This window comes from Carassius auratus, chromosome 22, assembly GCF_003368295.1.
Source record: "Carassius auratus strain Wakin chromosome 22, ASM336829v1, whole genome shotgun sequence".
NCBI classification, from domain to species: domain Eukaryota; kingdom Metazoa; phylum Chordata; class Actinopteri; order Cypriniformes; family Cyprinidae; genus Carassius; species Carassius auratus.
The window spans coordinates 23,262,642-23,285,171 of NC_039264.1; the positions used below are offsets into that span (position 1 = coordinate 23,262,642).

Genomic DNA, 22,530 nt, shown 5'->3' on the forward strand with positions numbered 1-22,530 from the left:
CATGAATGTAAATGAGCCCCACGTATGCAGCCCGGATAATGGGAAAAAAATAGATCATTGCCCGCAAACACAGGCCCCTCCCCCAACTCACATTTGTACTTTTTCAACAAACACTTCCTCCTCGTACACAAAACCCCAACCCTCTTGTTGTACATTTTTTGACATTTATGGACAAGTACAGTCTTTATCAAGTTCCATTTGAGGAATCAACCCTCTTTACCTTAACGTTTTTTAAAATATTTTATAATTAACACTATATCTGCCTTAAAGAGATAGTTCACCTGTCATAATTACCCAACCTTATGTCATTCCAAACCGGTAAGACGAGAGACATTTTTGATGAAATCCGAGAGCTCTCTGATGTTCCCAGAGGCAGCAACACAACTGACATGTTCAAGGCCCATAAAGATAGTAAGAGCATCGTTAACTTTTTTTTGCAATATATATGACAGTATAGAACTGACAGGGTTGATTACGACATACCAAGCCAGTCTCAAACCCACAATCCCACGAGAACAACTTTTATTTTTATCTTTTATATGTTACTTGCTTGAAAATCTCTCCCACCGACTGGCTCCATAATCGCCAGCTCTGGCGCCTAAAAGCCTTCTTATGTTGAGAGTGTTCTGCGTTGAGGGAAATGTTGTTGTCTGTTATACCCGATCACTCTATTTTGAACCGTGAACCCATATCACCGGATAATAGCAAACACAGCGCATGTAAAAATGCAGTTGTCAGCTAGTAACTATTCCATGAGAGCAGAGGTATATCGGACCCATTTCACTGGCTGCCATGCCTCGTTCTGCATTTCACTTACGGGTGCACTCTGAGGTGGCTGGCAATCCGCTCTATACGAGCGACAACAATATGCCCGCTGTACTCCAGCATCCATTGCATTATTCATGCAAAACCAACACACACACTGGAGAGCACGCACAAACATTGTAATTATGTGCAGGCCTGGGGAAGTGTCTGGAGATACTTTGACAAGCAGGTCAGCGCTGATCAGCCCCTTTCCTCAAAAGAGCGGTCTACAGATGAAGAACACTCCCCGCTATCAAACCGCCTCTCTATGGGCTAAATAAACACGACGTACACCGTGGAACGAGCCGTTCTCAGATCCTCTAGCAAATCCATCAATTAGCTGCCGATGTGATCTGCATAGGAGATTACAGCAATTTAAGCATGTTGGGGAAAAGGGCCTAATCCCGTCTCCAAAGGGTGTACCGCTTTTTTCCCAATTTGCTCTCAAGTGAGAACAGGGATCTGAGTCTTATGGGGGAGGGAGGAAATTTTAGCATGTGCTACTTTAAGCATTCATTTGAGTGGTCTTTGATAAGAGGATTTCGCGAGTGCCAGTCCAAAAATGGCAACCAACCGAACAGATGAATAAACAGAGACAAAAGAAACAGGTAATCCCGAGCTAAGGGACGCCATTAAAGTGTATGAGGTAAGCAGTATGGAAAGTGCTAATGCTAATGGGGAGACAATATCTGATCTTTCATGGCCTTGGTCAGCTCTATTCGTATGAAGGACATGATGTTTATTTAGAGCTAGGAGGAACTAACTTCTTACCTGCTCTTGAAGAATCGCTTCTTTTTGCCGTCTTTGATGGGAGACTAAAAGTTAGGCATGGTTAAACGTTATGTAAGATTCCAGATTAAAGAAACCAGTGCAAATGACAGGATACAACTGCCAGTATTTGCAAACTGTCACTTTTTAGGAGTATGTGATGCCAGCTTGGACCCTATGATTATAGTGTGCGGAAAACGTGGATGGAATCGCCAAATCCAGTCATAAAAATGTGGAATGTCATGGAATTTGCATGGATCCATCTAAAGTAGGTCAGGACACTTAAATAAAAATGTGTTATGGACCAGTGTCTGTGAATATTAAGCCGTGAAACCATTTAAATATGAATCCTGCATGTTTTGCTTGTCTCTGTGTGAATGAATGGTGCAGACGTGTGGTTTAGTTTACTACACACATACTGCTTTGAGAGTCACTTCATAAATATTTTAACATTTCTTTTGAGACAAACTATTGTCATATCATATAAAGACAGAAACCTACAGGCCTTCATAGCAACCCATCAAAATAAAAGTTCAGTTTAACTTGAAGAAACTGTGACAGAAATATTACTTAATGCAATGATAGTACTACTAATAAAAATATTATAAAAATATTATTTTTAAAGGAATATTTACCAACAAATATATATATATATATATATATATATATATATATATATATATATATATATTATTTTTTTTACATTAATTAGTAATATTTAATGAAACCATTAAAATGGAATGCAGAAAATTTATGGGAATCAAAATTTGGCAAAAATAAAACTGAAAAAAAAAAATATGATGAATTTTTTTTTTGGAACTTGTAATAAATTGCTCATTAATTGAAATCATAAAAACTTGCAATATTAATTAGAAGTTCTTTGAGAAATACAATTTAACTTAACCCTTAAAACTTACAATTAAAACAGAAAAAAAATGAATTTAGGAACATTAAAACACATTTCATAGGGCCCTAGATTGCACTCCTGAGGAATCTTGTCTTTCGGTGGAAAATGCTGATGTAATGAGAGCCAATAAAACTGAAATTTACCCTAGAGCTCTCTGTAGATCCACAACCCTGCTAAACACAGAAATACATCTTCATCTTGCACATTAGGATGCTTTTTGGGGGGTACAAATCTTTTGGAAATGTGAAAAGTCATCATTGGGAAGGAAAGAATGGGTGTTTGTCTACAGAACCGATGGCCTTATGTTGCAATGATATATAAGCAAAAATGCTGCTCTTTTGTTTGGCGCACAGACTGCCAAGTCTGTTCCTTGGCTTTTGTTGACTTAAGAGAAAAGAATGTATAAAAATGGATGAATCCAGACCGGCTGCATCGCTAATGTCATGACTTCAGCTTGGCAGATGGCAGGAACAGTTAGGGATCTCATTAGACCAACCAAGCGGAGGATGCATCGTTGCAAAAGCTTTCATTAAAGTTCCATGGCTGGAATAGTGTGCCGCCTTAGTATCGGTCAAAGTCAAGATAGGAGAAACAAGTGTTGCTTTGGGTTTATGGGACATAAATGCATGAAACAGTGATGATGTAGTTGCACCACTCTGGTAAATAGTCAGGTCCCTGCTGAGCAGGCTAAAGGGGATTGAAAAGGTTTAGGGAGCATTTCGAATATTTTGCTTTGTAATTAACTGAAATTTGTTCAGCACTAATGCAGTGTGATATGTGGAATTATGAAGGAAAAAAAAAACATTTCCTTGAAAGGGCACGCTTATCGATGGACCGAGTCTATGTGTGCATGCCTGTGGGAGGAATTAGCTACTCCTTCATGTTGGTATTTATTTAATTTTGTATTATCTTTAATGACATGAAAGCTAAATGGACCCTATTATAAATGGATGAACATAATTACTTAATTTAGCAGCCCCAAGTCAATATGAATATGTTAGGGCAGTTTGTTATTGTTCGGATGCAGTAGAAGTAATTATATTTATGACTCAGTAATATTGTGCCATTTGCGTTATTTTAAGTTACGATTGGTGCTTTCGGCACAAATATAATGAGTATTTATTTGAAAGTGGACTAGTAATGCAATGACAATTCAAGTGAAGTTTTAGCTACACAGCTTTCAAGGCTCATCATTGCTAATCACATGTCATATGTTTGACTTAGTAAAATCAAATATATATACATACTGTTCACTTGAGTCTTGATCTGTTTCAGCCCAAGCTCTGCTGTGGTTTGAAGCACAACGCTTTGGATTCCAGGCTACTGATCGACCCCGTTGCAAAGTAATCGTAAGGTCTATTATGTGAGGCGATTTTCCCGTGGCACCTCTGGGTGATCAGAGGGTGCAGGCAGGAGAGGAGGAGGCTGGAATGAAATTCGCATGGTGCCTGAGCCCCGAAAGCCAAACTATTTACAGGGAGCAGCAGCCTTAGAACCCGTGTTTTTGCCTCTGGGTGCAAACCACTTGAAAGTAAGCAGTGGGTCTCTTTGATGTTTGCTCCAAATCTAAATGCGTTTAAAGTGTTGCTGCCCATGAGTCAAGGACAAGCCTAAATTGTCTCATGGTAAGGAGGAATAACGTGTCGGAGCCTTTGATTTAAATGTCAAATATTTCTTTTAGGCCAGTATCAGAAATGTCTCCTGGCCTGAGATCTTAATTATGCACATGAGCAATGGATGTTGTCTTGAGTGGCGAAAGGTCTGTGACTGTTCATTAATGAGCAAGCACAGCAGGGTTCATTTCAGGAATGGGGATTATTAGAGTTACAGGGAAGCAACATCTTGAGCATGCTCAACTTGCTTAACAGGGTTGATGCAATGAAAGGAAGTGTTTCGAAAACCAATCAGGAGATGGCTCTTACAGCTGTCTCTATGGGCCATTTGGTTTTGGTCTTAGAGTGCGTTCTCAACTGCATTCTACTGCCGTATCCCAGCAACAGTTATTCTTTACAGTTTCTCTGGTATCCAAGAGAATGGCGTGCCTCTCAAGGCTAAGATGCTGCCAATTAGTAGCAGGAGGAATCTGCCTAATGCAAGCATGCACACACATCTACTCCCTCTCAAGTCTATTTAGACACTTTCTTGCCCTCAGAAAGGGCATCTAGGGGAATACAAACTCCTCGAAGTTAGTTTCCAAGACCTAGAGTAGTTGTACAGAGGGAAAGGACAACAAAGACATTCTGCAGCCGATGGCAAGTTCCACTCTTCTAGGTCTTGAGTCAGAGTAGACAACTCTCCAAATCTCAGACTCGAGAAGGTCTGGTTACTCTAGTAAGGTTGCCGGCAACTTTAGAAAGAATGAGTTTTAAAAACACACAATAAATAACACTGCACAATCCAGAGCCTTTCATTTTCTCTTTTCTCTGAGTCTTTTTTTTTATAAAAGGAAGCAAATCCCAAGCCTTTCATGCTTTAGAAGTTTGGCCCTTCTGCTGTTCGGTCCCAATCTCATGCCGCCTTGTGAATTTCCCTCCATTTTTTCTTTACTGTCACTTTAGAGCCAGGGGTCTCTTGACTCTGACCGCCTCAAACAACGGGCGTTTGAAAGCCTTGTTTGAAGATAAAAGTGACAGACAGAAGAATCCATATTTTGACTGGGCCACTGCTACCACGCTATGCAGCCTCCAAGCCATCTCTTTTTTCTTTTACACTGCTGAGGACCCTCAAATGCCCCCGAGGGTTTTAATGCCTCTGTCACCTGCACCGGTGATAAATGTATATACACAGAGAGTTTGAGCATGTAGATGCAGTGACGACCTTCATACATGCCCTCTGGATAGTGTGAAACTTTTCAAGGTAAGGACACTACTCGAAAAGTCACGGCGGATACATCCCGCAGACCGATTTTGCTCATTAAAAACAGTGGTCTATGTTTTCATGAACAAGGGCCCCATTAAACTAGCTTGCTCTGTGAATGCTCTTATCATTAGCTGATGTGCATCAGCTATCTCCTGCACTGATTCACCGACCCCCTGGGCTTCAAGTTTCATCTCATCAACCCAGGGTGTGTAGATTTAAGAGCAGCATCTCACCTTCTTGCCTCATACTTTCAGCTTATTGCTACATCTCTAGCCAGTCTGCACTCTCGTGGCCCATAAACCAGACTACTCGTCAGACAGGGGCATTTAATGAACTGATTAAAGTGTGGATTGCAGCCCTGCTAGTCAGTCTTCGTTTTCTCCTGAAGAGCAGAAAGGTCTACTCTTCTAGCCCCTGTCAAGAAGGGTCAGTCGGGAATCACCCCACCCTTTTGTTCCCATCTGAACTGCAGCAGTATGGGATCAATCAAGGCTTCCACACCTCCTGCTCTCATGGAGCATATATTAATCACAGGTAACTCGGCGAGTCAAAGGTTTAATTTACGCTCAAAGAGGATGTGGCACATCGGGATCAGACAAGCAGGATTGTCACTTTGACATTGCGGGCTGATGGATGCGCTGTGGCTTAAAGAGAAGGGCCTGCCTCTTCCCCCTTACACTCAATCCTTCACCCCCTTCCAACTCGCATTGATTTCCTCTCCTTACCTCAGGTCACTGGCTGGAAATTGAATTGGAAATAGTAGGAAACAGAGGTCTATTATTTCTTGTTCTGGTGCCATTTTTTTCATCACCCCCTTTTCCCCCACCCTTACAATTCCCTCTGCCCCAAGTACACCCCACCCCCTCCAGACTCCCAGCATTTCAACAGACAGCAGATGAACTAATGGGAATAGCAGTTACCGTCAGGACACACTTAAACGACTGCTCTGACTTTGCCTCGTCTAATAACGCTGTCCTCCGAAGCAAAAGGTTACGCTCACCCCTGTGGTTTTAGAGCACATCATTATGCCTTTATAGAAGTCTAGCTTCTCTCCCCTCTCCCCCTCATGGGAGCATCACCACTTCTGAGTGAAGTGGGGTATTGGTGATATTGAGTTGAGCGGCTTGCTGAGCTATAGAGCAAATATAGAGAAACGGCATCCATTGCTTACCATGGAGGTGAGATCATCGACTGCAAGAATGAATGACCATGCTACCTTCACTAATTCTGAAGGGTGACGTCTTTTTTTTTAATCTCACTTTCATTGTCATGAAACTCATCCAGTATGTTGGGTACCAGAGTCGCTATTTTAAAATCGCAGCTTGCTGCACAAAAAGTTTTTTAAAAGTGACTTTCAAAAGAGTCGTTTAAGGTACGAGTTACTATAGCTTAAAGGTAGGGTAGGCAATTTCGGAAAAAACTATCAATAGCAAGCTAGCTTTGAAAGCAAGATCCCACTTTCACTGTCTTAATCTTTCTGCAAAAGCACACTTCCTTCAAAACACATGAATGTGCACAGGCAGACCAGAGGTAGAGGACTGAATACAACGCTGTATGATTACCTCGTGTCTAATTCACTGGAGAGAAAATGTTAAAATACAAAGCGCATAATATTAGAATAAAAATGTTTTCCATTCTTGCTCGGTCTGCAATAGCGTAATGGAATGCACTGATAACGTATCAGGTTTGCGCAAACAGGGTAGATGAAGGTATGCAAACTGATAGGCAGGTAGGACAGCCTATTGTAACGTTCAGACCAAATAATCTGATTAGTTGAACATTTTATGGTCCTACGCCAGATGATATAAATATATATACAGTAAATACATTTAGACCACTGAACTTACTGTTATCAGGATGTGAAGACACTTTCAGCCAGCAAAAATAAATAAGTAAGTAAATAAATAAATAAATGAACCAAATGACCTACCCTTTCACCTATAAACAGTATATTAAAGCTATATACATGGACAATATTTTTTTTAGAGAATATATTTGGGATTTGCTTGAATTGTAAATTATATAATTGGATAGTTAAATATTGAAAAAGATATCTCCCCCTTGCGTAGTTTCAATGCAGTTAGCTACTATTCGCTATTAACCTTCTAGATTAGCTAAGTACATTTAAACTACGCAGGGGGAAAATATCTTTTAAGTATTTAAGATATTTGATTATTTAATCTGCTCGCTCTGCTTTAAGGCTGTGTGTGCAAACAATGTGGCATTAGAAAGGGATGTGACCATTTTTTTTTTTTGCGCCAGTTACTTGTTAGCCACATAGCTTGTTAAACAATAGTAGTAATAGATGTGTGATGCTACTGAAAGAAAAAATGTCGTTAAATTAGAAGTAACATGGATATGTTTCTCACCAGCACATGTGGATGTTAAACAGGCACGTGCTATGCAACTGTAAACTGCTAAAGTATGTGTATACAGAATATAATATAGTACAGTATATGTATACATTCTAATTTGAATTTGTGTACACGTTGCCAAAACAGTTTTTCTTCACCTTTAAAAATCTGAATGTGAATAAGAACAAATTCCAAACATTCTCCATGTTCTTTACTATTCATGTGCCCTCTCTCTCTCTGTCTCCATCCGTTCTCTGTGTTTTATGACAGCCTGTTCTATGTGCTGCTCTCCAGGGAGCTTTAATTGACAAGTGTGTACAATAACTAATCAGCAGTGGAGGGACTGCCCTTTGTAATGATGAATTGACTGAACTAATTTCAGATAATCCCTCACGTTACCCGGCAACGCTGACGCCGCCAATTGATATTTGCGATACAAGACGCCCCTCGTTCTGCTCCCTGTCAGTCATCTCAGTATCGCTTCTGCAGCTAAAGAGGTGCAGTTCGTAATGAGCCGCTGACTGTGCGCTGGAAAGATTAAAACTTTCCTCAAGCCATTACCATGCAACAAACTCCACACATTCGCACACACTTAGAAAGTAATAGATCATTGTTAAAGGGCAAGTTTAAGTGTTTTTTTTTTTCTTTCTTTTTTTTACTTGAGCCTATCGACATGATTATTTGTATTTATACAGCAGTTTAGCATTTTTAAATCCTACAGTGCTAATAAGGTGAATTTTTCTCCCCAGAGGCTAATGGGCAATGAGCTATTGGACAGAGAGAGATTCTTTCAGTCCAATTTAGCCAGCTTCACGGTGCAGAGATGTTGAATGTCTTACTTTTATTGGATATTAGGACTTTAATCAGAATTTCTGGGAACACTGAAGGACAATATCAATAAAAAAAGAGGCCCTAGAGGCTGAGTGGCTGAAAATCTCAGGCAAATATGTAGAATTAGATGAAAAGTATCCACTAGGCATATACAGAATCACAATTTCTCATCCTGAAATATGCTACATTCTAAGAATTTCCCTGCTATTTCATCATGCGCTCATTGAGGGCTACTCGTAATGACCTGCAGAGTGCTATCATGAGAATCAGCTGAGCTTGCCACGAGCAACAGCAAATCTTACCACATTTTCCACATTAATAATAATAATGATAATAATAAATGTTTCTTGTGCAGCAAATCAGCATATTAGAATGATATTTGAAGGATCATGTAAGACTGAATACTAGTTTATTGGCCGCTGAATCAAAGGACTCGTCTTTGAAAAAATCCTACCAATCCAAAACTTTTGAGGAGTGTACTCAGGAGTGTATAGTACATGCTTAAAAAGTCATTTGTCAATGTTTGGAGTACACTAAAATATATATTCTCCAAGCCAATGTGAATTCTTCTGCCTTTGTCTCAAAGCCAGCAACTTTCTTTTGCTGTAGTTCTGTAGATTCAGCAACAGGAAACACTGGATTGTGTTATTTGGATTGTGATGGATCACAGAAGTTGATTTAATACTGCATTTATCCTCACAAACAAAAGTAATGGTAATATAGATGATAATTTAAAGGTCATTTGAAACAATTCAATTGTTCTTTTTAACCAAAGAGAAAAATACATACCCTTATATTTAATTATTATGGATTCAAAACTTTCAGGTAGGCCTACATCGAAAATGGTAAAGACAGTTGGTTATTAGAAAATATTTTCCTATACTATGACCACAGATGTAATTAAACTACCAAAGTCAAATCAATGGTGGGAAATGACAGCCAATGACCAATTACAGCCACCTTGCCCAACATCTCGGTCAATGTATAGATAGTTACAGAATTTCATTAAGTATCAATCACATCATCCTAAAATCAAAACAAATGGGCCTGTCAAAGCTTGCAGATAAAGCCTAGGAGGAAAAGAGGGAGAAAGAGTCTCTCTCTCAAATCTATTTTTAATAAGTGTTAGGGGAAGGGCAAACCTGGAGCATTGGGATTGGAGCTCCACTCTTGCTAGTTAAAACCCCACAAGACTGAGGCAGCAAAGAACTTCTCCTCTATAACCTAGCTACTGTAAAGACCAGTGGTTGAAAGTGTGTGTGTGTGTGTGTGTGTGTGTGTGTGTGTGTGAGAAGCCAGAAGTCCAGTTGTTTGAAAACAGAAGTCGTGAAGTGTAGCAAAATCTTTGTGGGAAATGCACAGATTATGTGACTTGACTTAATGATGATGGCCACTTCTGCATTTTCATGGACCATAATATATGTGACCCTGGAACACAAAACCAGTCTTAAGTCGCTGGGGTAAATTTTTAATAATAGCTCTAAAAACATTGTATGGGTCAAAATTATAGGTTTTTCTTTTATCCCCAAAAAATCATTAGGATATTAAGTAAAGATCATGTTCCATGAAGATGTTTTGTACATTTCCTATTGTAAATGTATCAAAATTTATTTTTGATTACTATTATGAATTGCTAAGAATTCTTTTGGACAACTTCAAAGGCGATTTTCTCAGTTTTCGATTTTTTTTGCACCCGCAGATTCCAGATTTTCAAATAGTTGTGCCTTGGCCAAATATTGTCCAATCCTAATGCATCAATGGAAAGCTTATTCATTCAGCTTTCAGATGACGTATACATCTTAACTTTGAAGAATTTACACTTCCGACTGATTTTTGTGGTCCAGGGAGACATATCTGGACACTTAAGTCAAAGTTAAAAATATAGGTTAAGACCCTGCATTCCATAAAATATGAAAACAAATGAATATAGAAACATAGGTGTGGTATATTGTTGGTAGGTGGCACTATGAATGAGTCACTGAGTCATTCATTTAACTGATTCACTCAGGAACAAAATTAGTATTTTTGAGTGAGCCACTGAATCATTCACTCAACCAATTTGTTAAAAAACAAGAACTTAATAGTTGGCTTTTATATTGAGTGAGTTTGAGTGAGTGAGTGAGTGAGTGAGTGAATCATTCAATCAACTGGTTCATTCATAAACACAACAATTCTTTTTGACTGAGTCATTGAATAACGTACTCAGCTTATAAACTGATTCATTCAGGAATGTTGATGTCTGTCCTTAGACAATATTCAGTCAACAGATCTATTCAAAAAACACAGTTTTAATTAGAAAAGAAGCAAATGTCTGTTATTTACAAATTATGATATTTGTATACAAATATACAGATTATTTTAGGAATGCCACTGTGTGTTGCTGTTCAGTAGTTCTGCTTTGGCTTTTTGGAACTATGTTTTTTGGTGGAGAAAACATAATTAACAGTATTTTTCTAATATGTAACATAACTCTTTTATATTAAAAATTATTAAGAGCAACATAACATTTGTCAAAGACTCTTGCTTCTGTGGCATTGCTTAAATATAGCATATATATCATATTTTTATTGGTTTATTAGGAATCAGCATTGGACGGTGCAATACTCATGTTGTCAGGTTTTTTTTTTCATGTTTAAGTTACAAAAGTATATTTAATCTTATGCAGACTGAGATGAAGCCACCTCTAATTGGCATGTCCATTGACAATTCAGTGCTCGATTCATCTAATATTGTTGAAATTCTCTCAAGTTATGTTAGACGTCTGTCTGACCACCTAGATATGTTCATCTTCTATTTTGGACTCGATCCTAATAAGCTTTAAATGCATAACCGAGTCAGGATGTTTCTGTCAAGCTGAGCTATCCTATTTACTTCTATATTACACACCCCACACGCAGAGTGAAGATGTATCTGCTCAAAGTCAATGTCAGGCCTACGGTTCTCTCAGCTACTGCACTATCCCGAGCCAATTTCCTACAGTCTTCTCTGGACTGCATTAAACAGCATGACAATGAGAGAAGAGGTGAGGAGTTCAAGGTTTATCAGTTTGCAGCACACTGTAATTTTAGCCTGTATACTGTACGGAGGAAATCAACCTGCATTATTATGAAATCACCAAGATATGGGACTAGCTTTCGGGGGCTTATGTTTTTATTTATGTATTTGCCACTTTACCTTATCCAGCATTTTTCCCATCTGTAACTGTTAACTCTGCAGATTTGGAAGTCAATGCACTGCACAGAGCAGCTCGCGAACACACACAGAGATTGTAAACTTTCTGAGTAGCTACTACATTCAATGAGGAACAAGCTTTCTGAGTAGTTACTAATGAGGAAAGAACTTTGCAGTCGAAATTGCAAACTGTCTGTATAGGTATAGGTTCATGTGATCATAAACGAACTTTGCAACAAAATCGCATACCGAGTAGCTACTACATTTGATGATGAATAAAACTACTACGCAATCGAAATCACATGCTATGTTTGATTAGGAACAAATTTCATGAACAAAATAACATGCTTTTTGAATAGCTACTAATTTTAATGTGGAACGATATTCGTGACTGAAATTGTAAACTTCTGAGTAGCTACTACATTTAATGAGGAACAAACTTTGTGACCAAAATCATATACTTTTGGAGTAGCTACTAATGAGGAAAGAACTTCACAGCTTAAATTGCGCACTGTCTCTATAGGTATAGGTGCATCTGATGATAAACGAATTTTGCAACAAAATCGTGACCTTATGGGATTTCGGAATCTCAACAAAATTAACAGGTAATTCAAACACTTTCCGAATTCTGGCATACAACTTTTTTCACATTTTTTTCACCTACTATATAGTAGGGAAGGTGACATATTTGGATATTTGGACCCATTTTCATAAGCTGTAAGAAATAGGCATATTCTGAGTTGTTTTAAAATTGTTGTTGCAATGGATACAGTTATTCGAGATGCATTCGAAAGCATAAAACACATTTTTTGTTATCAGTGCAAACTTGTACAGTTTTCTCAGTCATAATTTGAACGAAATTGTCTTTTGATTTTAGTCAGTGTGTCGTCACGTCATTTACATTCATTTTAGTCCATGTTACGCTGACTGATTTGCATATAATTTTAGTTCACATAAATAGGACTATAAAATGTAATGGAGACATGACAAAAAAAATGGATGATAATACCACAGTTTGTCATAAAAGTTGAATAATTAGGCCTAAAACATATCTACTATGAATGTCATAATTTGCACAGTCATTAATACCAATTATGTAAGGTAAAATTTATTAAAGGGGTAGTGTATTTTTCTTTTTTTTTTTGCTGTTTTTAAAAAATAATGACTGTTTTCAAACAGGTTTTTATTAAGAATAATATATTAAAAAAAGATAATTAGCAAATTGCTTTCAGTCTGGCCAGCATCTGCTTTCCATGCTCTCTTTCCCCATCATTTATCAGCCTCGTTCACTCACCTCTTGTTCTCTGTATCAGCTTCACTTTGCTCCTTGAAGAATCCCAGAAGGCCTGAGCGACCACTTCACTCTGTCGCTTTTATGAGTGATGTTCAGATTCATGCCTGCTTGCTTTTAACCTCTTAATGAAGTTTGTTGTCCTGTGCCTGTAGTTTATTGCATCCTCCGAAAAGGAAGAAAGGACAGGTTAATGATTTGAGTGCACTACAACATGTGGCTACCTCATTAGCCAATCGAAAATACATGCAGTGGTTGAAGAGCTTGTAAGAAAACTGAAAGAGTGAAGGGATTTCAACCATGTGAATCTTATGAATCAATGTCCATCGATTAAGAAAATGATTAAGAAGCCGGATGGGAACTGTGTTATATACCGTCAACCGACTATGAAAGAAAGCAGCAGTGTATGTACTTTATATGTAATAGAAACAGCCATAAATGTAATGAAACAAAACAAAATCCATATCATTAACCAACTCCAAAGAGCCCAGCGAATAGCATTATGGAGGTAAGACAGTATAAATAGCCCTGCAATATTGTAAATGTTTATATACTACAGCTCGTGTGGACATCGTGTGGGCCCGGTCTGGAGATTTATGGGCTCCGCTGTAATACGTTGAAGGCGACACAAGGTAGCAGGTCATATTTCACGTGTGTTATCATATCGAGTGTAAATTTGCCGTGCAGTATATGGTGGAGATAAAATATTTTAGGCCGTTTCTTCTACTGTTTCCTCCCCCCGCGTCCTCATACGAGACCGAATATTAGCATCGAGACTCCAACACATGTGAGTGGTTTTATATGCGCTCGGTCAGTTATAATATGTTCAAGGTTTCCTGCCGCATCTGAACGCGAGCGACGCGTCAACCAGGGACAAACTCATTTTGGTTACACCTTCAGAATTTTCTAAGCGCTGTATTTTAAACAACCACGTCTTATAGCCTACCTCCCTCACTTTTCTGAAAGCGCCGGTGTTAAAAGAGGAGCTTACAGGAGAGCCATAAGCCATGCGCTATTAGAGCGCACAGATAACTTTTCCGCATTTTAACGCCTTTTGTGATCGAATGGTGACAAGGGAAATGTGTTGGCCATTTGCTTCAAGTCTCCCTGTGATTTATACACGCTGTCTGAAGGCCATCTCTGCAGCCGCTGTTTTTATTTTATGTGTGACCTAGCAGTTAACTGCAGTCGCAACCGGAATACCGCAGATCTATTTAGATTACGCTACAGTATGTGGTGACTCAGAGGATTTACTGCTGCTTTCAGTCACATACTTGGTGAACAGTTGGTTTTAAACATTTATTTATTCACTTAATTATAATAATTATTAATTCATATTAACACTGTTGGTCTTTTTGCTTTAGTGTTCATTTGATAAGTGACCTGCTGTTAATCTAGTTAACGTAAAATTATCTGTGGGGAAATAGGAAGCCACCTTAGGAATAAGCCTTACACCTTTTAACTATTTTAAGTTAAATTTTAAGTTAAATTAAATATTTGTTAAATTAATAGTTAATGGTTAAATTAAATACATCCATAATTATCCACAATAAAGCAATTCATGAAAGAGTATATAAAACACACACCTTAACTTTTATAAATTCAAATTATAGTTGTTTATTTAGTTGATAGATATTTAGTTATATTTCTATACAACATTTAACATTTAAAACCTTTTTTTTCATATTTGTACTTTTGACTTAAACCTTATCGTTATATAAAAATAAAAACCTTGTAACAAAATCCTATGTGACAACTAACCCCTATATATAAAACGATGTGATTTACATTTACATGAAGGAAAAAAACTCAATATTTGCTCAACTTATATATTATAATATTTGCTCAACTCATAAACAACTCAACTCCTGCTTGGTGGCATAAACAAACTCTTTTCATGCTTCGTGTCCCAAAGTTACATAAACGGTTTAGGTTTATGTAACTCTGGCACACAATGTTATGGAAATGAAGTTGTGGACTTCTTTTCTTACTTCCCTTGATCAAATTTTGATGCCCGTCTGTTTGAGAGAAACTGCCAAACGTCTGTGGCTTTATGTAGATTGATCTATTAGGCCAAACCCGTGGTGAACTAATCCGAGGCTGATTGTTTCACATTAACTCACGGGAGGTAAGACTCCTAGAACGCGTCTCAAGTTTGACAGCAGCCAAAAGACCTCGAAGGCCCCGATCATCGCTGCCAGATCCAGGTCCCGACAGATGCGGATCCTCCATCAGCGTTCGCTCAAATCAAGATATGTTTTATGTAATGAATTGGCTCCAAATCCACCGGGTTTGTTCGGTAGGTTAATTACTTTAACCCTCTCTGTCTGTTTGTTGAGGTTGTGTTTTGTTACACGCTGTAATTGTTGTGTTGTTTTTAATTAGTGTTCGGGGCCACGCGCCGCTTTCAAAGACTCGATTCTGGTCTGCCAAGTGGAAATGGCAGCAAAATCTATCTCAGCCCATCCTATCTGTCTGCATCACTTATCTGCACGGTAAACCCGAACACTTTTCTCTCGGTTTGCTCAGTCTGCGGTTGAATAATCGCCCACCCGGTAATTCTCAGTTAATGTGTTTGTTCATTCGTATGTTGCTTTTTATCAAGATGCTAATATTGTTCATCATTTCTCCTTATCGCCGCCTCAGACAATGGAATTTACACTGCGTACACGACAGCAGATTTAGGAATGACCCTCTGCTTTCCGCCAACCCCATTTAGGCTTGATTGACAGCCGCTTGTCTGGCAACTTCTACAGGCCCGAAACGCAAAAGTTAACGCCTCCGCGGATGCTTTTCGAACAACAACCGGGATCTAAATTGTAAAAATGCGATTGCAGTTTACCGCCAGGCTTATCGTTTTTAGGGTTTAGTGGAAGATCAGTGGCATTAGGATAATAACCTGTAACCTACTTAGTGTAGCATTCATATATTTTATTCAGAATGATCAATATCTATCTAATGAATTTTTGTGAAATATGCTTATTATTTGTTGCAGTTTAGGTGTACCTCAAGTGTCCTGTTAATTTTTTGGGCCACTGTAGATGGACTACACTAGGGTTTACGAACTGGAGATCTGTGGGATCCTCAAAAGGCTGAAAGCAGGGTGCTGTAGAGCAAGTGGATGGAGATTCATTAAAATTATTTTATTCAATTGACAACCATATTTTTTAACAATAAGAGATAAGAAAAATACTGTATGAATAAAATGCATACAGTTTTGAGAATAATCATTAAAATAAAGTTGAACAATGATTAGATTATTCAATTTTTATACACATTTTTTAAATGTCTTGTTGAACTTCTCTGAATACTTTGATTTTGCAACTTCGACTTGATATATATGTAATATTTCATGTTTAATTATTACACACAAACACACACACACACACACACACACACACACACACACACAGACACACACACTGTGTATATATGAAATAACACATGTCAAAGATCCAATTGCAGAAACGTTAATAATTGTACATAATATATTTATAAATAATTAAATACAAAAAAACTAACTATATATAAAATATATAATTAAATACAATTTCAGTTTATACAATTACAATATTAGATTTTTTTATATACTGCTCTAATATATATATTACACATCATTTAAGCACAAAGTTTTATTTTGGAATACTGTTTTATAAACTATAAATTTTAATTATATGAAGAATTCATTTGCAAAAACATATAACTTAAACATTTTTAAAAATCTACCTTTTTAAAAAAATGTATCCTGCATTCCATTTAATATCAATCAAACTGCAGCTGGGTTGTTTTGATTAAATAATGATAACTAAAACAAATACAGCTAACTAACACAATAAAACACAATAAAAAACATGATAACACAATAGAAACGTTATTTATGAAAATGAATACAAACTTAGTTATCTGTTTGTGCAAATAAACTCTTCATATAGACGCTCATATATGAAACAACATGAATATAAATTAAAACAATGTAGAGATGTTTTAAAAAGATACATTAATTAGAAAGGACAAAATTATATGACAAAATTGTTTACATTAAGCTAAACTAAAATTAAAAATTAAAACGATAGATAGATAGATAGTTTGTATGAAACGAGAGTGAGTCTGATATATCAAGATGACATAATTAAATAATTGAACACAATTTTGAATTGAGTTTTAATACTTGATTTGCTAAACAAACGGCAAAGCCTTTACCAAGAACCTCCATTCCTAGCAAGAGTAGTACAGCGCCGACTTCAGTTATCCGGATAAGCCTGTGTTATCAGCTTTTACTGGTAGTTATCGAGGGATAACATACCTTGGAATGTCGCGACTGACCAATCAGAATCAAGTATTCCACAGAGCCGTGTAATAATTACAAGTAAACACCCGGCTACAGTCAAGGCCTAACAGCTTTGACTCTGCAGTCTAGCGGCGTCTATAATAAAGATAACAAATATCAGTCATGATATTAAACAAATAATTGCTCCCAGTCATATCACAAGGACATAAATTCCCTTAGACGTGGAGCTAGCAATCTTGTTCTCCCCTTGTCGTTGTGCGGCTTAATTTGTGATGTATGAAACAAAACTCTTTCCCGCCGCTGAAGTTGATGAAGCTTGATAGGAGTCATTTTTTGAGGCAGCATCACAGCTGGTGGGGCCGGACCCGGTGTGAAGGACACGGGGGAGGAAAGTATGCAGATAGCAAGCGCGCTAATCAATTAAACGTGCGATGAGAAGCACCTTAATGGCACTGTAGTGATTGAACAGTCTATCAAAGTGCACATTATGTTTCAAATAAATAAGATACTGTACAGCATGTGTTCTAGTCCGATGCCTTTTAATGAATCTGTTGTAGTCATGCTGTCGATAAACTCACTTTGCTTGCTTATTTATGGACTGCAACTGCATTATTGACTGCAGTCGATTCTCATAAGCCTTTGTCGTCTGAGTAAACAGGAAAAAGTGGAATAATGCAAGATTGCGATGCTATTTCATATATGTTGTATAATGTAATGCAGTCTGTATTGTATTCCAATAGTTTCTAAACGGATTGTGTGCGTTTTAGAAAGAAATGCATGTGCGGTTTCCCTTTCTCTTAACGAGTAACGGCGGCTGTTTTTATTTTCTTACGGCGGCCCTGTGGTGATGCTTTATCCCTCATCCCTGTCAGAAAGAGAGTGATGAAAACATTCCCCGGCTGATTTATTTTAGAAATCGCTTGGAGGTTCTCAAAACTCCTGCACCTTATTGAATCATGGAAAAACGGGAGCGCGGCTGAAGTGCTAAATAAAATATCTGACGATTTAGAGGAAAACGCATTAAAGGAACTCCAGTTCTGTCATTTACTCACTTTGTGGATAAAAACCTTTATCCCTTAGTTTAGTCTGTGTAAAGCAAAAAGAGAATTTGTGAAGACTGCTAGTTGCTGTTTTCCATGCAATGACAGTGAATGAAGACTGCAGCTTCAATCAAATATGTAAAAGCACCTTATTTTAAGTGTTCTGAAGTCCTATAGTGGATATGTGTGAGAATCAGATTTGTGAACAAAATATTCTATGATTAGTAGTTCTATGATTCTATGTAAAATTCTGATTTGTCTGATCAAAAAACAAAAACAAACAAACATGATTTGTTATGAAAAATTATTTAGACCAGTTTTTTGATTAAATAAAAAGATCTGACTTAAAATAAGTTTAATTTGACCCAAATCAGACCAATCATAAAGACCAGTTTCGCGATTCATTAAAACGGTTTGACTCACTACAATGATTTGTTCATTAAACACTCTGAATCCTTTTGACGAGTTTTGCGATTCAGTTTAAAAGATGACTTAAAATAAAAATTACTCATAAATTGGACAGAAAGTATTTAGGTATTATGTAAAAAGATTTGAGTGAGTATCTGTTAGCATATCATTCAGATAGTTTTTGTAATTGAATGGAAAGATTTGATTCATTCAGACAGATCATTTTTGATTCAATATAAAGTTTTTACTCATGCCTACTGATTTTTTTATTATTTTTTTTAATTAAAAGATTTGACTGAATTGATTTGTTCACAAGTCATTCAGATCTTTTTATGATTCAGTGAAAAGATTTGACTCATTCGCTCATTTTTGTGATTAAATGATGATATTTGACTTCAATTTTATTTTCATCAATCAGACAAAATCATTTAGACAGTATTTGTGACGTATACACAAAGTCAATTCTGACAAACCATTCAAACTATGAATATGAATAGAAACTAAAATTGGGTTCTTCAGAAGTTACATGAACCACTTTTATGGTGCTTTTTGTGTCATTTTTTTAAAGAGACTAAAACGTCCAGTCAGCATTTATTGTCAAAATCCACTTACTCTGCATAGTTTTACAAAGATTATCTTTGTTTTCCACAAAAAAAAAAGAAAAAAAGAAAATTCAAGCAGGTTTGAAATTTTTTTAATGGACTTTGAAGTTGTATCCCCTCCATTGTCTCCATGCTACCTTCTGATTTACGGTGTGTGTTACTGTTACACTCTTTCCGCCCATAAGTATTATTCCATTCAGCTGTCAGGACAGCCGCAAGGGTGTATTTTAAAGCATGCTACCACAGCAGCGCTTGTGGCATAAATATTGAGGTGAAGTACAGGCTGTATTAAATTCATACAGGTCAGCTTCGTACATTAATCCAGAGTCCCATCACTCATTTCCCTGAGCTGAGACATCACAAGAAGCACGGCAAGACCTCAAGGCCACATCTATGTGAATTTGTCCAGGAACGTTACCTCCAGATCACAAGATCCCCCCTCAGGCGTTGTTGAAGGCCCATCCTGCCCTTTTATTTTCCAGTTCAGGGCCTTCTTTTTTTGCAGATAAATGCTCTCCGATGTAACGTGACAGATGTCACACTGCATCGCCTCTATTTTGATACACACCCTCTGATCCTGCCACAAACGATAAAGAGCGCACGGGGCCCAGACAACGCGCTGACACTCCTGATTATTTTAGAGCACGTCACGATTGCGACGAGACACGGAGCCGGCCAGGTTCCAGAGCGTATCAGGGAATATCAATACGTGCAGACTCAATAGACACGTCCATCCCATTGACATATATTCACAAAGATCAATGCAATGATAAAGTTGGAGGTTTAGTTGAATCACACTGCTGAAGCTCAGTCTGGTGAGGCTACACAAGTTTCTTTCCCCAGTCATGGTTTTGTACGTAAAGAAATATCAAATCAAAAAGTTTCATTTGAAAACAGAACGAAACAAGAATTCCGTACCTGGCTTTATCCAGTGTTCAGATTTCTGTTTTGGAAATGTATGCATATTTAATTACATGTCTCAATTGCATATTTCAACATACGATTTCGGAAAACTTTTCAGCCGATTCGTTCGCAACACAATGACTCATTCAGAAACAGAATGAGTGTCTTTTAAGAATGAATCGTTTCGTTTGGACTGATTCATTTAGGGTTGAAACACTTGTGTTCTCTGAGGCGCATGTCTGTTTATCTTGCTTATGAAATTTCATTTTTCTTTTAATTAATTGTAATTTTCTTTTAAAGTGCCCCTATTATGCAAGGTCAAACAATGCGTTAGTTTTCTCTAAATATGCATTTAATACCACCTCATTTTCCAGCGATTCTTAAACGATTCGTTCAAAGCAGTTCTAAGATTCAGTCTCTAAACCCCTCCTTTCTGTGAGTTTACTTATCTCTGATTGGCCAGATGGCCCAGTCTGTTGTGATTGGTCTACTGTGTGCAGCGTGTGTCGGAAACAATATGCCCATTGCCATAGTTCTGTATTTCGAAAACACTCAAAAATATTATAAACATCTATTATTTATCATACTTACATGTTGTGATTCAGTGGAGCAGCTGGTCCAAATAAACTGGGTGCTGAGCCATCTTTCAAGAGCAAGGGTTTTATGAATCCCATGATAAACTCCCCGAGATTAGAGAAGCACTTGTTAGTCAAATGATGTGTTTGGGGGTGGGTCAGTTTGTTCGCAGGCGTCCAACATAGAACATTGGCGAGTATTATGCAAATATGTAACCCTGTGACGTGTAGCCATCATGGAAGTGGGATTTGATTTACCAACAACTCGTTTCAGCTGTTCAGAGCCAATTTCTTTTCTTTTAGGAGATAGTTTATCTTACACTTTCGGCTTTACAGCTTTGCAGATCTTTTGCATTCACATACATGCTGTATTAAAAGGCAATAATCAAAATGGCATTCTATAATCACATTTTCGTTGGACTGACCAAATTAGAAATTAATTCACATTTTATACAAATTCATTTTTTTTTTTTTCGTAATATTGTTTTTTTAATTGTTAATTATAATGAGTTGGAATAGACATGATTACAAACCTTATTATATTCGATAGAATATGTCACCAATTCACTTGCAAAAGTCATCAGGATTTGAAATGATTTGGCCAGTATCATCTGGCAAAGTGCCCTTTTTAATTTGTGATGATCATATTTGTATAACATTCAAGATTTCAGCTCAGTCAAACAAAGCATTATCTGTGAGGACTCTCGGTTACCATAAACTAAACACAGAACGGGTCCAAGACAGCTTGCATTAGTTTGAATTCCAGGTCAGCGGTAGCTATGCTCTCGGTCTATCTACACCTTCCAGAGTTTTGTAGAAAGCGTCGTCTCTTCGCAGTCTGCTTCTTCCTATAAAACCAGGCCTCTAAGCAGGACAGCTTAGTGCTATCACCTCAGGCCTACCCACCATCTCCAACATGGGGTTGAACCCAATTATCCCCCAAATTAAAATGAACAGACTTGGCACCGGGAACAATTACTGCTGTGACTCGATTCCCGCAAGCTAAATGGGCCAAGCAAAAGCAGTCCCTGTTTGCCCATGCTGGCCAGGGACCAAAAGTCTGGGTAGTATTTGGGCTGTGCTTACAATAGGGATGTTTGTGGGTAATGGGGAGGTGAGAGGTTACGCCAGTCATTTCACTTGCTATGTTTTTCTTTGCTTTAGAAGACAGGAAGCTGTTCGTTGGGATGCTAAACAAACAGCAGACGGAGGAGGACGTGTACCGTCTTTTCGAGCCCTATGGAGTCATCGAGGAGTGCACTGTGCTACGAGGTCCGGATGGAAATAGTAAAGGTGAGGTTATGTCACCTTTTATGGTATCAGTCAACATAAAATTGGGCTTTTTGCTTACTTATACACTATACACTTGCGATCATATTGTGTCTAGTGCTGTCAAATCAATTAATCAGCTCATAATTAATCAGATTAATCAGATCAAATAAAAGTTGTGTTTACATTAACATTTTGCATTTACATTTATAGTAATTGAGCAGCAAATCAGCATAATGATTTCATATGACTGGCATATGATTTTATAAAGGATCATGTGACACTGATGGCTGGAGTAATTGATGCTGAAAATTTAGCTTTGGCATCAAAGGAATAAATTACATTTTAAAATATATTAAAATAAACAACTTTTCAAAGGGGTCATCTGATGTTGCTAAAAAGAACATTATTTTTATATTTGGTGGAATGCAATGTGTTGAAAATAATTTTCCATATAATT

General features: G+C 37.5%; 1 protein-coding gene across 14 annotated transcripts in view; it reads left to right on the top strand.

Moving 5' to 3' along the window:
• Window positions 1–22,530, top strand: part of celf5a (cugbp, Elav-like family member 5a) — a 199,645-nt gene that overhangs the window by 137,293 nt on the left and 39,822 nt on the right. For 9 of the 14 annotated variants that reach the window (XM_026198307.1, XM_026198311.1, XM_026198313.1 and 6 more), the window contains exon 4: window positions 21,966–22,094. In XM_026198307.1, coding sequence (XP_026054092.1) covers window positions 21,966–22,094 — 129 coding nt within the window. The remainder of the gene's footprint in view (window positions 1–21,965; window positions 22,095–22,530) is intronic. The other 5 variants (XM_026198312.1, XM_026198315.1, XM_026198308.1 and 2 more) reach the window with 1 other exon arrangement.